The 12,857-nt window shown below is 38.1% G+C and overlaps 1 protein-coding gene across 1 annotated transcript in view; it reads right to left on the bottom strand.

The window, feature by feature from the left end:
* The window catches only part of LAMA4 (laminin subunit alpha 4), a 111,145-nt gene that overhangs the window by 67,820 nt on the left and 30,468 nt on the right, over positions 1-12,857 (bottom strand). Inside the window, exons 2-3 of the mRNA XM_063310972.1 lie at positions 10,064-10,165; positions 5,967-6,091 (exon numbers count right to left, since the gene is read on the bottom strand). Of these exons, the coding sequence (XP_063167042.1) occupies positions 5,967-6,091; positions 10,064-10,165 (227 nt within the window). The remainder of the gene's footprint in view (positions 1-5,966; positions 6,092-10,063; positions 10,166-12,857) is intronic.

Here is a 12,857-nt window from a genome sequence, read left to right as displayed (position 1 = left end):
TGCACTAGAGAAGGCCAGAGAAAGCCAACATTAAGGACAACATATTGTCTTTCATAATGTGCAAGAAAGAGTAAATTAACTCTATACTCCATTAGCATTATTTTATTTTAGCTAGGAACTAATGCATCATATCGATTATATCTGAATACAATAAGCTAGCCTTTCCCAACCTTGAGAATTCTTAATGTGTTGGGACTGCAACTCCCAAAATTCCCAGCCATTATGATCAAGATTGGGAAACTAGTAGGGAAGCTTATTATAAGCATTATGACAATGCTATCTCTTTTTATTGCCCAGTTTGGATATTCTTTGCATACCACTCTCATAATATAATAATATACTTTAATGCACATTACTTTAGATATTTTATTTTTTCTTGTGATGTACTTTTTTTCAAATATTACTCAGCTTTTGAAAGATGGCCTGCCATTCCAGCTATTTTAACTTACGAAGTAAGACACAGAAGAACTATTCAGTAATTATACTGTTTAGTAACCAAAAGATATATTTGCTGCAGATGTGTCATTCACTAGGGAATCTCATACTTTGCATGCTCATCAATATTTGGCAATTCTATCTCCTCCTGGGGAATTCTGGTGGAATTCCAAAACCCAAGTTACAAGGCAGTGACTTGTATACATTTCCTGTGGCATAAACTTTATGGGCCAAAGCCCATTTTGTCAGACCCACGGAGTAGATAATGCTGGGTATGGAAAGAATGTACTGTGAATACTTTTCCCCGCAAAGTAAGGAATTTATTTATTTATTATAAAAATATTCATTGTTGCAGTTTCCTAATTTCCAAGGAATTATACCTCTCCACATACACAGGCACTTTGGGCAACTGATGATCAGGGCTTTAGATGACAAAAGCTTATGCAATAGGATTGAAATGTGTCCTAAGACTGGGCAAAAGTTTCCATTTCCAAAAGGCAAGGCATCCAACATTTAGCTGATCCTTCCTATCTAGTACAGCTTCCTCCCTGATCACCCCAAATATAGATATAACATGGGTGCTGTAACAGATGGGTGGAAAACCTGAAACAACTCCCTTTATATAGGGTGACCAGAAGTGAGCAATCCTAGTACCAGCAGGAGTGGTTGCATGGAGTCCTTAGCTTCCTCAGAATTCTGGTGGGATTGTTCTGAGTAGCCAGTTGGCTGAATCAGAATGCAAAGAAAGAACATGGTATTTTTTGTAGAAATACAAAGAAAGGATCCAAAGATTCTGGCTTCTGTTCCATTTCATCTGCATGTCTAAGCCACTATTCTCTAGAGCTACCATGAATGCATTTATTTCCCTTGTTTGAAGATGTTTATAAAGTCAGAGAGACTTTTGTTTGAGTTTGTCATGAAAAATAGTACTCTCACACTGCCTTCTGTTAACATTTTAATGACATCATTTCAATTGTGTTTCAGCCCTGGAGTATTTTTCTTTTCTACTTATTTTACACAGAGTTAATTCCTTCATGTATTTAAAGGAACTACAATTCTGGACATAATAATAAGCTGAAAGTATTTCTGTATATTTTGTAAGAGAGTTTGAAAAAAGTCCTACAGAATTAAAAAAAATTAATCATGTATGCTGAACTTTAAAATAGCTGGTGTTCAGTTGTCCCAGGACTCTTCTGCAAGTCCCCAAGCTATCAGATCAGATAATCTTCCAGACCCTCACTCCTGCTCAGAAAATCCATCACTGTCCATACAGATGAGTTCCAAGAACAACTGTGTAAATAATGAATCTGCCAATTTAAAGAACTTGATACAATTTTGGTCAGACTTTATAAATCCCTCCACTGTGTTATTCATACAGCTAGTTTCTTTGTTGCAAAGTAGAAGAGCAAGCCTTTGTTCTCCATAACCTTCAAGGAATTAAATTCATGTAACAATATCCTTTTAATATAAAAGGAAAAAGTGAATAAAGTGAAATAATGATGAAAATAATACTTTGACCATGTACATCCAAAATCCTAATTATTTTAAGGGCAGGCAGCAATGGATGTGTCCTTTGTTTAAATTATTAATCAGAGAATGCCTTTTTTGTTTGGAAGGGAAACGCAGTACAGTAGCTTTGGATATGGCTCTTGATAGGATCAATCAGGTGCAAACCAGACTTAAAATCAGTTGTACTTAATTGGCAAAACTTTTATGAGTATGATACAGAGATCAGCTAAGAAACATTCCATGCCTTTATGGAGAGGTGAAATGGGTTCCAAATAAATGGAGATCCTAAAGAAGATGGCAGCATACTTTGCAAAACCCTGAGCAATCGAAATGTTTATTTTCTAAGGACAAATAAAATGACTTCTGATAATGTAGATTGAAATCTGGTTCAGATTTCTGTGGGGGTGGGGTGGAGGGATGTATAAATGCATGTATATTGATAGTAAAATTGTTGAACATTTTGTATACAGACGGTACCAGGAACCTGTTAGCAGAAAATGGAAAGATACCTGTCAAAAATTAGAATAAATAACAGTGCTGAATGGACAAATGTCCACTTTGGGCTAAAAGCCTCAGCAGGTGACAACATTTAACCAATTTTGGATAATCTCATAAAGCTAAGCAGATCAGGCCTGGCTAATACTTGGATGAGAGACAACCAGGGTATACCAGGGCATACCAAGGCTGCAGGCTAAACTGGAAGTTGAAATAATATCCTTGAAGGCAATAGAAATCCATTTCCATATTGTTGCCAAGACCATAACCGTGCCCCTAAATCCTACAGAAGTTGAGTTTAACTTGAAGGAGACAGAGTGGCTTCTTTCAGTGGAGCCTGTAAATGCCTGCCTTTCTGTGGTCAAAAATCTACAGAGAGCCATTCCTTCGTGAAAGATGTATCCCAAAAAGAAAAATATAATTGTGAAGGTTGGGTACCAAAAGGGAATTCAATGTGGGGGAGGGCAGTGCTTAATCTGAGGCAGTTTAAAATGTAGAAGTCTGCACTGGAGAATTTTTTAAAGAAAAAACAATATATGTGCTCCACTGATTGTAAAGCCAAAAGGCTGGTGTTCTTTTTTGTTAAGTAGATTAGAAAAACATAGCTATCATAAAATGTAACTTCTTCAGAGTGAATCTGATTTGATGCTATATGTAGTATATTATGATTTTAACATACAGTGTATTAGCATTCTTCTCCGTGCAATTACCTGCATGTGTACATTAGAAATTAAGAAGCATTTCTCCATCCAATGTTTTAAAGTTTAGGGACAGAAGAGGAAGCTGATCTGAGAGAATGATGCCTCTAGCAACTCACACTATTAAAAAGATATCCTAAAAAGAAGGGGACCCCCCCCGCAAAGAACACTGATTTTTCCAAGAGCTCAGCTCATAGAAGACAGTATGTTACATTTAATGAAAGGTGTCAGTTTTAGAGCATGGATCAACACTTGCTCCAAATGGGTTGAATCCAATCAATTTCCTGAACTGATGAAAGGCTTCTGGCAAGGGAACATTTTCAGCAACTCAAGCTCCTCTCTTTAGGGTTTCTATGCTTCCCTAAAATGGTTCCAATACTAAAAGCTATTGGAATGTTAAGGATCTTGCACATTTTTTCTGTAAAACTTATGTTGTGTTGTGGCCAAAGCCTGGCTCACCTAAAGCAATCAAATCACTTTGAAGATATGACATCATTTTGTTTGCATGCAATCAATAATACAGTACAGGTAGTCCTCGCTTAACAACCACGTTTGGGATTGGAATTTAGGTTGCTAAGCGATGTGGTTGTTAAGTGAATCACATGGCTATTAAGCAAACCTGGTGGTCGTTCAGTGAATCATGTGGTTCTCTATTGATTTTGCTTATTGGAAGCCAGATGGGAAGGTTGAAAATAGTGATCAAGTGACCATGGGATGCTGCGACTGTTGTAAATGTACGACGGTTGCCAAGTGCCCAAATCGCAATCATGTGACTGTGGGGATGCTGTGACGGTCATAAGTGTGAGGAACAGTCATAAGTCGGTTTTTAGTACCGTCGCAACTCTGGGTGGTTGCTAAATGAACAGTTGTTAAGCGAGGACTAATATATATACTGGGTTCCCAGCAAAGCTTTGCACTTTGCTGAACAGCCATGAGTAAAACCAGAACCAGAGCTTATGTATCTTTGGCCCACTACATTGCAAAGACAAGACAAAGAAAAAGGCAGACACAGTGGAAATTATAGACTGATGTTGGAATGTTTTAGATAAACCCATCCACATGATGCTAGCATGCTAGCCATATATCTCTGAAATATGGTCAACGAATAGAAACAATTTGGTTTACTGGGCCACTTGCTCCTGACTGATTCTTCCCTCTGTTGCCTAGCTCAGGGTCAGTTCAGCTTGCTGAAAATGTTTTCTTACAAGGGCACTTTCAGCTGTTCATATGTATTGAGGGGAGGGGAGGCAATGAATAGGTTTGGTAGTGAATGCAGCTTACATGTGTTCAGGGAGGTGCCTTTTACCACCACAGTTGCACAGGGGGTGCCATCCTGCAAATGTGTAGGGCGCACACTAGAAAGACTTGCCTTTCGTTTAAGGGCATGCTTCTCAGAAATAGCTGAGTAACTTTAATCATTTTCCATAGCCTTTGTATCCATTTTTTCTTGGTTGTTGTATACATGTTTCCTTTTTCATGTTCATCTTTTATCCTCATGATAAACCCTTTAAATGTAAAAGGCAAAACAAACGTCCTTACCTCCCCCCAGATTGGAACATGTCCCAAGGTTACTAATCCATTACCCACCCTAGGCATAGGGCCCTGCAAGCTGTGAAACCTTTTTTTAATTGTATAGTTAATTGTACTATGACATATCTACCGAAGGGAAAGAAGTGGAAAAGCGTTTTTTTACTTGATCTTTTACAATTTCAACATCTGTCTTCCACAATATATTTTTGTAATCTAAGCAAAATGTATGAACTCATGGAAGAGAAAAGTAATAAATGGCTTGGAAGCAAGACTAATTAATTTACCTCCCCCCCCCAAGAAGAAAGAAATCCTTGTTAAGAAAATAGACTATCCTTGCAGTTTGTCAGGTTAAAGGTGACAAAAACTAGGTGAAATCGGGCTGCTATTGCAATGGAATTTACAAGGACAAGAAGCGACAATTTATTAGGATCTTAGAACTATTCAGAGTTTGTGCCAAATAAAGGAATTCTATGTTGTCATTGTCTATAAATTTATTTATTTATTTATTTATTTATTCATTCATTCAATTTCTATAGCCACCCATCTCAGCAAGTGACTCTAAATGTAAATGTAGGCTTTCCATTCACTCCTCACAGTGCTGGGCTCTTAAGTATTTCATTCAGAATACTGAATATTTTGGCTGCATATACCACATATATTTTACATACTTAAACTTCCTTAATCCTTCCACTATTTTGGATTGTTGTCATGCTCTGTAATATATTTGGAAAGCCTTGTCTGATGATTTGGGGCATATTTGCCTGACAGCTTCTGTACCCAAATTTGCTGCTGTGGTTCCCAACCAGGAAATTAAGCAGTCCCCTTGAAAGAAATAGATGCTTCTTTTTAAGGCACACTTGTACTGTGAATTGCATCTATCCAGTTCGGTGTAGTGGTTAAGGTATCAGGCTAGAAACTGGGTGACTGTGAGTTCTAGTCCTGCCTGAGGCACAAAGCCAGCTGGGTGACCTTGGGCCAGTCACTCTCTCTCAGCCCTAGGAAGGAGGCAATAGCAAACCACTTCTGAAAAACCTTGCCAAGAAAACTGCAGGGACTACTCCAGGCAGTCACCAAGAGTCAAAACTGACTCAAAGGGGCATGCATGCACACACACACAAGTTAGATCACAGAATAAAAGAAAAAAAAAAGATTATATACTATAATGTCTGCAGAATCAGACAACACACTAATATAGGTAGGTTAAAGCCGAATGATGTTTGACCATAATATATTTTTCAGCAGCAGAAGGGATGGCTATAATAACTAGCATCATATGAAAGTAAATACTCATTTGCATACTTGGCCACCAGGGGCAAGGGACAGGGGCAAGGTTGGCATAAGTTGGGTGCTCCTCTGGCTACATCACCCAAGTAACCTTCTGGACATCGCTCACAGTGGTCTCCAGTTGTGTTCCTCTGGCAGTCCTGTAATATGAGAAAGAGAGAGAGAAGGAACAAGAACACATAAGGATTTCTTATACAGAGTAAGCAAAAATTATTGAAGTGAACACTCTCAGCAAGCAGTGTAAGAAGCCCTGTTGTTGATGGCTAATTCTTAATATATAATTCCAATTCTTAATAATTCTTAATAATTCCAGATATTGATTGATAAAAATAAAGTCTTAGAATTGTATCTGGACAATGATGGCCTTCTGAAGCTCAACACGGCAGGCTTGCTAACAAAGCACTAACCAAATGGTCTGCAACATACAGACAATTTTGGAAGGCATATTTCTGCAGCCTGCTCTGAGCTGCTCAGTGCAGCCCTTTCTTGTTCTATCATCCATTTTCCCCCCAGCTCATCAAAGATGTTTGCATTCAAAACTGCCCACAATGAGATCTATATTAAATAATTCATTTCTTGATGCCTGTTTAGAATCAGGTTACTGATGAACATGCCGTCCAACCTACAATTATCAATTCATTTCCAGGAGCATCCATACCAGTATAAGCAATGGCTCCAATTTTTAAAAGTTCATGACTGAAAAAAAGAATCTTGAAGAAAATCACAGGTTAGCTTCAGAGAAAAGATTGGTGCCACTTCACTTTATTTGGAAGTCAGGGACTCAGGTTCTCTGACATGCTGATGTATGACAGGTTACTTAGAAAATGGAAAGGAAGGAAAGGCTACAATCCCCCTTATTTCAATCAAGCCAAAAAGATGGTTGCTTTTCGTACTGTTGTAAAAACGACTCCTCTGTGGCTTGTGTAGGCTTTTTGCTTGTCATATTGCATTCTTGTTTGTTGAAAAGGCAGAACACCATTTTCTTATATCCTTTTCAGCATACAGAAAAAACTGGTTTTTAATTTTTTTTTAAGTGCACAGAAAGGAGAGCAGCTTTAAATGTCAGCCTCTGGGTGAAGAGTGCCTGCATATGCAGCTATGTGAAGGCCATTTTTTTTCATAGCTTTTCTTTTAGAAACTCTTCCTCCTCCCAATTTTTGGAATTTGATGCAATAACATTTTAAAGAAAAAACATGGAAATATACTGAGCATTTCAGTATAGCAGTTTGTTCTGAATGAAAATATGGCTGATTTCTCCAATCCACACAACTTTTGCCAAAGAAGGAAACTATTTCTTTATTTTATGGTATTTCTATGCTGCTCTTTTCCAAAATGGCTCCAAGCAGGATGCAAGAGAAATATCAAGGATTATACACTATATACTATTTGGAGTATAAAATCAAAACTGTTTGACAGCAATTTCAAGTTACTTTGAGTGTTCCGTTTTTGAAAAAAGAAATTCACTTGTGTCTGAAGAATTTGTTACAGGATTGGAACAAACAGAATGTTATGTTCTGTATGTGAAACAAAATGCAGCCATTTTGATTAATGCTGTTTTGTGTGTTCGATCCCGACTTGGGTGGAGTGTTCTTGTATCTTGCAAAGATACTTTTCCCCTTGCCTGGGCCAGTAAAGCAACAAGGACTAGGGACATTCCTGCTGCCATTGGCTTAGGCTGGGAGTCTCTTACAGCAGAATAGCAGACATTTAAGCAGGCATGGTTTATTTTCTTTAAGGGTGATGCTTTCTCTGTTTACAGACAGGCATTAACCATAATTTCGCAGGTCCTGCCTGGACACATCTCGTTCCAGCCCAAGCTTGACCTGAAATACCTATACAAAATATGGTATTTCTGAATAGCAAAAAAGGCTCAGTAAAATCTCTACAGTTTATGTTGCTCGGTTCTTAATCCTGTTGTTTCCGATTTGCAGATCTTTTGAAGCATAAGTCGTTGGCAAGAGTCTGGTGCCCACTGTTTATGTGGCCAGCGAATATCAAGCCAGGCATTTTTTTAATAGGGGCTGTGAAGCTGGAAGGGTTAAGTTCAGGTTCACTAATAAGTCCTGCTTACCGAAGTAGAGGAAATGAAGCCATATACTTTTTTATGGAGACTGTAAAAATGATAAAAAACGACCAAAAGGATAAGATCACTTAAAAGGTTGTCTCATTCCTTATAAGCCTTTTTCACCCTTGCAATGCTGTTTTTTCTCCTGAGGGAATGATTACATCTGCCTTTTTTCCTCCTAAAGGCAGTAACTAGACTTTTTTTTTGAAAGCTTTAAGCTTACCAGTGCAAATAAGAGTTTGCCCATCTGCAAAGTGAAGTGATGGTGGCAGTTACCTAATAAATGGCACAAATCCCCAAAGTGGTCAGATTGTGACTTTTAAAACGTTACTTGGCTGAAACATGCCTGGAATTTTTAATAGTGGCTGAAATTGCCCAAACAGTAACTAAATAAACCAAACTAACTAAACCTTTCCCCAGACTAACTAAACCTTTCCCAAATTTGCTAGCCAGTCAGAATTCCTGCTTCTGAGTCTCAAGATATCTCACTTTCTAAACTGCCAAAGTTCATTCAATCTTCACCCATCTTGGAATATTTCTAGAGGTGACTCAGGGCTTCAGGGATACCTAATTTCTGATTCTAAAGTAGCCATCTTTTACTTTAGAATGGTTAGAGCACAAAAGATGAATATAACCATACAGTTCACATTTATGATGATGTTACCTAATTGGGTAATGAAATATCTGCAAGCAAACAACCAAGCTCAGAAAGCATCAAGGACTCTGCAGTTCACACTTAATATAGAAGGGCCTTCATAATATAATTCATAAACATTTACATTCTTTTTGCCATTTTTTTTAGTTTGGATTAAATTAGTATTTTTAATTTGTTTTAGGTACCTGGGTATGATAATATAAATTACAGCTTAAGGTGTGATGGAATGCTTAACAGGCCTTGGGCATGCTGCTTCTTCAATTGAGGGAGGAAGCAAGGCTATTGCAGAAGAGATTCCTGAGTCAGCAGAGGAAAGAATGATGAGAAGGGGATTCAGAGCAACTACACCTTAGGTGCACTAGCTGTAAGGTGTGTGGAAGTGTTACTTTGGTAGGCTTTTAAAATTCTGTTGCATTACCCTACTAGCAATAACTCTAATTCCAAAACTCCAAATGATTCTTAATTCCTGTATCTGCCAGCCTCACAGGGCTAGACATAAGTCTTCTCTGTAGAATATTCAAAACCTTTTTGTCAGCATTTTGGTTATTTTCTGTGAAGTGGTTTGATAAGGCATTTTGTTGTTTAACTGGTGCATTCTTGATTAGATTTCTTTCTGAATGCATGGTTGCACAAATTAAGTTATCTGAATGTAATAAGGCTTATTCTCATGGTAATATATTTAGGATTGCGCTGAGTAAAATGTAGTTTTTTCCACTGATACAGAATTGTAATCTTATGGCATAGTTTACATGTCATTCTCTAGAGCCTTAGAGAATGACATGTAAATACTGCCAACAAATAAATTCTGTGTAGCCCAATCTTATGCATACAAGCTCTGCTAAATGGTATGGGCATCACTCCCAGGTAAGCACATAAAAGATTGTAGCTTCTGACTTGTAAAAACACTGGATTACAAACTCATCATTTTATTCTTATTTGGGTCTCTTGTTAGCTGCTTCGAAAATTGGGTTTAAACTGTGGGGCATTTTGTCCAATACAAAAATTCTGAGGTACAATTCATGGCATCTGCAGCAAAATATGATGGCACCAAAGGGAACCCACCCTTGTAGGGATGTCACGCAAATGTTGTCATTACCTATTGGGTCCTGACATCCAGTGCACACACAGAGGATGTGCAATAGCTCATTCACAGTATGCTTGTGGTCTTCAAAAGGCAATCATTCACATGTGACCCAGCATTTCAGTGGGGAAGCAAAACCCAAGGCAACCTCTTCAAAAACCTGTTTAACAGCCCATAATGGGCTAGAGGACAGAAAAGCAAGCTAACAAAAATCAGAGAATATCTGACTTCAAGTTACAGGAGTGATAAGAACGACTACTTAGGAGGGCAAATGCATTCACAGACATTGCAAAGCAAGAGGGATCACCTACCACGCAAACACCAGATCCATCAAGACACTTGTAGGCATTGTTATTGCAGTGGCAACGGCTGCAGTCACCCGAAATGCTGCGGAAAAATCCTTCTTGGCATTTCTGCAAGAAAAACCCAAGGGGAAAAAAATATGTAATTGGCAACATTTTCACAGGCTATTTTTGTTTTTTACAACCTTTATATTGCCCAGCTAGCATGTAGCATGTAGCTGACCTGGGCAGACAGCGAAAAGCTAAGCAAGGTCACATTCAGCTAATTCTTGGAGAGGAAGCCACTAAGAAATAAGATAAACTCAGAAATTGGAAAAAAAAATCCTGGAAGAACCCAATGGTAACCCGCTTCCACATCATTGCCAAAATAGTTTCATGAACACATTAGCATGAATCAAGCTTGACTAGAGGGAATTTTTATCCTATTCCCTATATTGGGCACCCTTTAACTGGGGATAGATTTTTAAAAATTATTAATACTTGTATGCCACAGAAACCATCAAAACAATAAGTAAATAGCACAAACGAACATCATAAAACTATAACAAATCCTTGCAATTTTAAAAATTGCAAGGATTTGTTATAGATAAAAAAATCCTTGCAATTGATAAAAAATCCTTGCAATTTTACAAATAAGAATAAAAGCAATAAAAGCAAATATAAGGATGGGTGACTTTGAGCTGTCACTCTCGCAGCCCAACCTACCACACAGGGTTGTTGTTGTGGGAAAAAAAGAAGGCAGGAGTATTACATATGTTTGCAGCCTTGAGTTGAATAAAAATAATAAAACCCTGGTAAGACTGAGTGGCTTTGGGGTTTGGGTCCTGCGGGTTCCAGGACTATGCCATCTTTGATGCTGGATGGGGTTGTAAGACCCCAGACAGACCTGGTGTGCAATCTGGGGGTCCTCTTGGACCCACGACTCTATATGATAAAATAACAGCAACAACAATTCTGGGAGTTGAAGTCCAAACATCTTAAAGTTGTCAGGTTGAGAAACATTGGTTTGGAGGTCTGGATGGGGTGAAACAGACTTTGGCTCATTCCTAACAAGACTGAGTGGCTGTGGCTGTTTGGACCCCCTAGGTCAGGGATGTTACCATCCTTGGTCTTGGATGGGGCTGCACTGGTGTGCGACTTGGGGGTCCATTTGGACTTGCAGCTACTGCTTGCAGCTACTGCAGCTCAGATATGGTAGCTCTAACGTATTTGTTAGCTTTGACGTTTGCAAGAAAGAGTTGTATGCACTAGGATTTACCAGCTACAACCCTAGCAACATGGCCATAGCAGATTTTTATTATTGGACATTTTAGACAATAGACCTTCAAAATGACCTTGTTTGAAGACTGATAATACAGTCCTTCAGAGTCCATATCTCTAAACAAAACACACCAGGCAAACATGCAGCGAAGGTGATAAGTCAGGGATAAAGAGCTAATCTAAATATAGGCTGTATACATCCATTAAAGGATACATTCATTAAAGCAATTTTAGCAGATTGGCAGCAAGATGTCACAGATGGGGCCGATCTGTCACTAGTTTTCAAATTCCTACTCAGTGGATATAAAGGGAGGCAATCTTTATGCAATGACCAATAAAACCTATGAAATACATTGTAAGCTATTTAGAATAGGATAATAGGCACAATCAACTTACTTCAACGTCAGCCTTCTTCTTGCTCTCTCTTTTGACACCAAGAACTGGGGTCTTGATTCTTCTTGGAGCAAGTAAATTCAGAAGAGTACTCTTAAGTTTATATCAGTATAAATGAAATAAATATAATCCCAAATTTTGTCTGCCCTGATTTATCCTCCTGTTCTATTTGAGTACAGCTGATACTATCTTTCCCCCTCCTCCTTTCTTGGGGGAAAACAGTGTTGTTGTTCCATTTACTGCCTCTAGTATTATCAGAACATTTGGCTAATTGTGTGATTTAAGTGATTTAATATTCCTTGGTGCAAAAAAGTTGATTGGAAAGCTTATGTAAGTATAGGGTTTAATCAAGTTGGCAAGCTGCATTTATTCTCTTTTCTTCCATGAGCAACAGTAACAGGCTTGCTTTTGCCCACTGGCCTATATCTCAACTTTAAAAAAAGTAGGTGGGCTGAAATAGTCCTTATTTCAATTCTTTCTTTAGCATTAAAGTTCTTATTGGCTATGGAGATCAGTTCAAGCCCAGGGGAGAATTCTTTTTCTAACCCAGAGAAGAGAAGACCAGCCGTATTACTAAACATGATAAGTTCTGGAAATTGTTTTGACACCTGCATTTTGTTTTTTGTGAGGGTTTTTTAGGCAAAGGCATCTGTAGCTCCAGAGTAGCTAAGCTATTAATGTTGTCTTACTTTATAAATGATGCAGTACCTTATCCAGACAATAAGTAGAATTACTTCCTCTTCCCTTTTAGCTTATCTTACATCAGGCATTGTTTTGATATTATGTGAAGCTGAGAAGTAAGAGATAAGCACACATTCTATAAAAATGAAGGGAAATGTCATAGTCAAAGCAGAAATAAAATGACTTCAGATTAAGCTGGAAATGTCTGAACTGGCAAATGGTTTATATATTAAAAAGTACAGTGTGATTCAGAATCCAAAATATTGTATGGTGTCACACAAGCAGACTGTGGTATAGCCTACAATTCTGTATGACTGAAGATGAGAAGTATTTGTTATGCCATAGTTTCATATGAATGGAGTTATATTGATTAAACCCACTTGTTGGATTCTCATGATTATGAACTGATAGAGTACAATTGATGCTTGAAAAAACCTAAAGACAGGGCTGATGGGTAGGATGCCCTGCA

The sequence above is a fragment of the Candoia aspera genome, chromosome 1, assembly GCF_035149785.1.
Source record: "Candoia aspera isolate rCanAsp1 chromosome 1, rCanAsp1.hap2, whole genome shotgun sequence".
Taxonomy (NCBI): Eukaryota; Metazoa; Chordata; class Lepidosauria; order Squamata; family Boidae; genus Candoia; species Candoia aspera.
The sequence above is the reverse complement of the archived record's forward strand: the minus strand, read 5'-3'. Positions and strand labels throughout refer to the sequence as shown.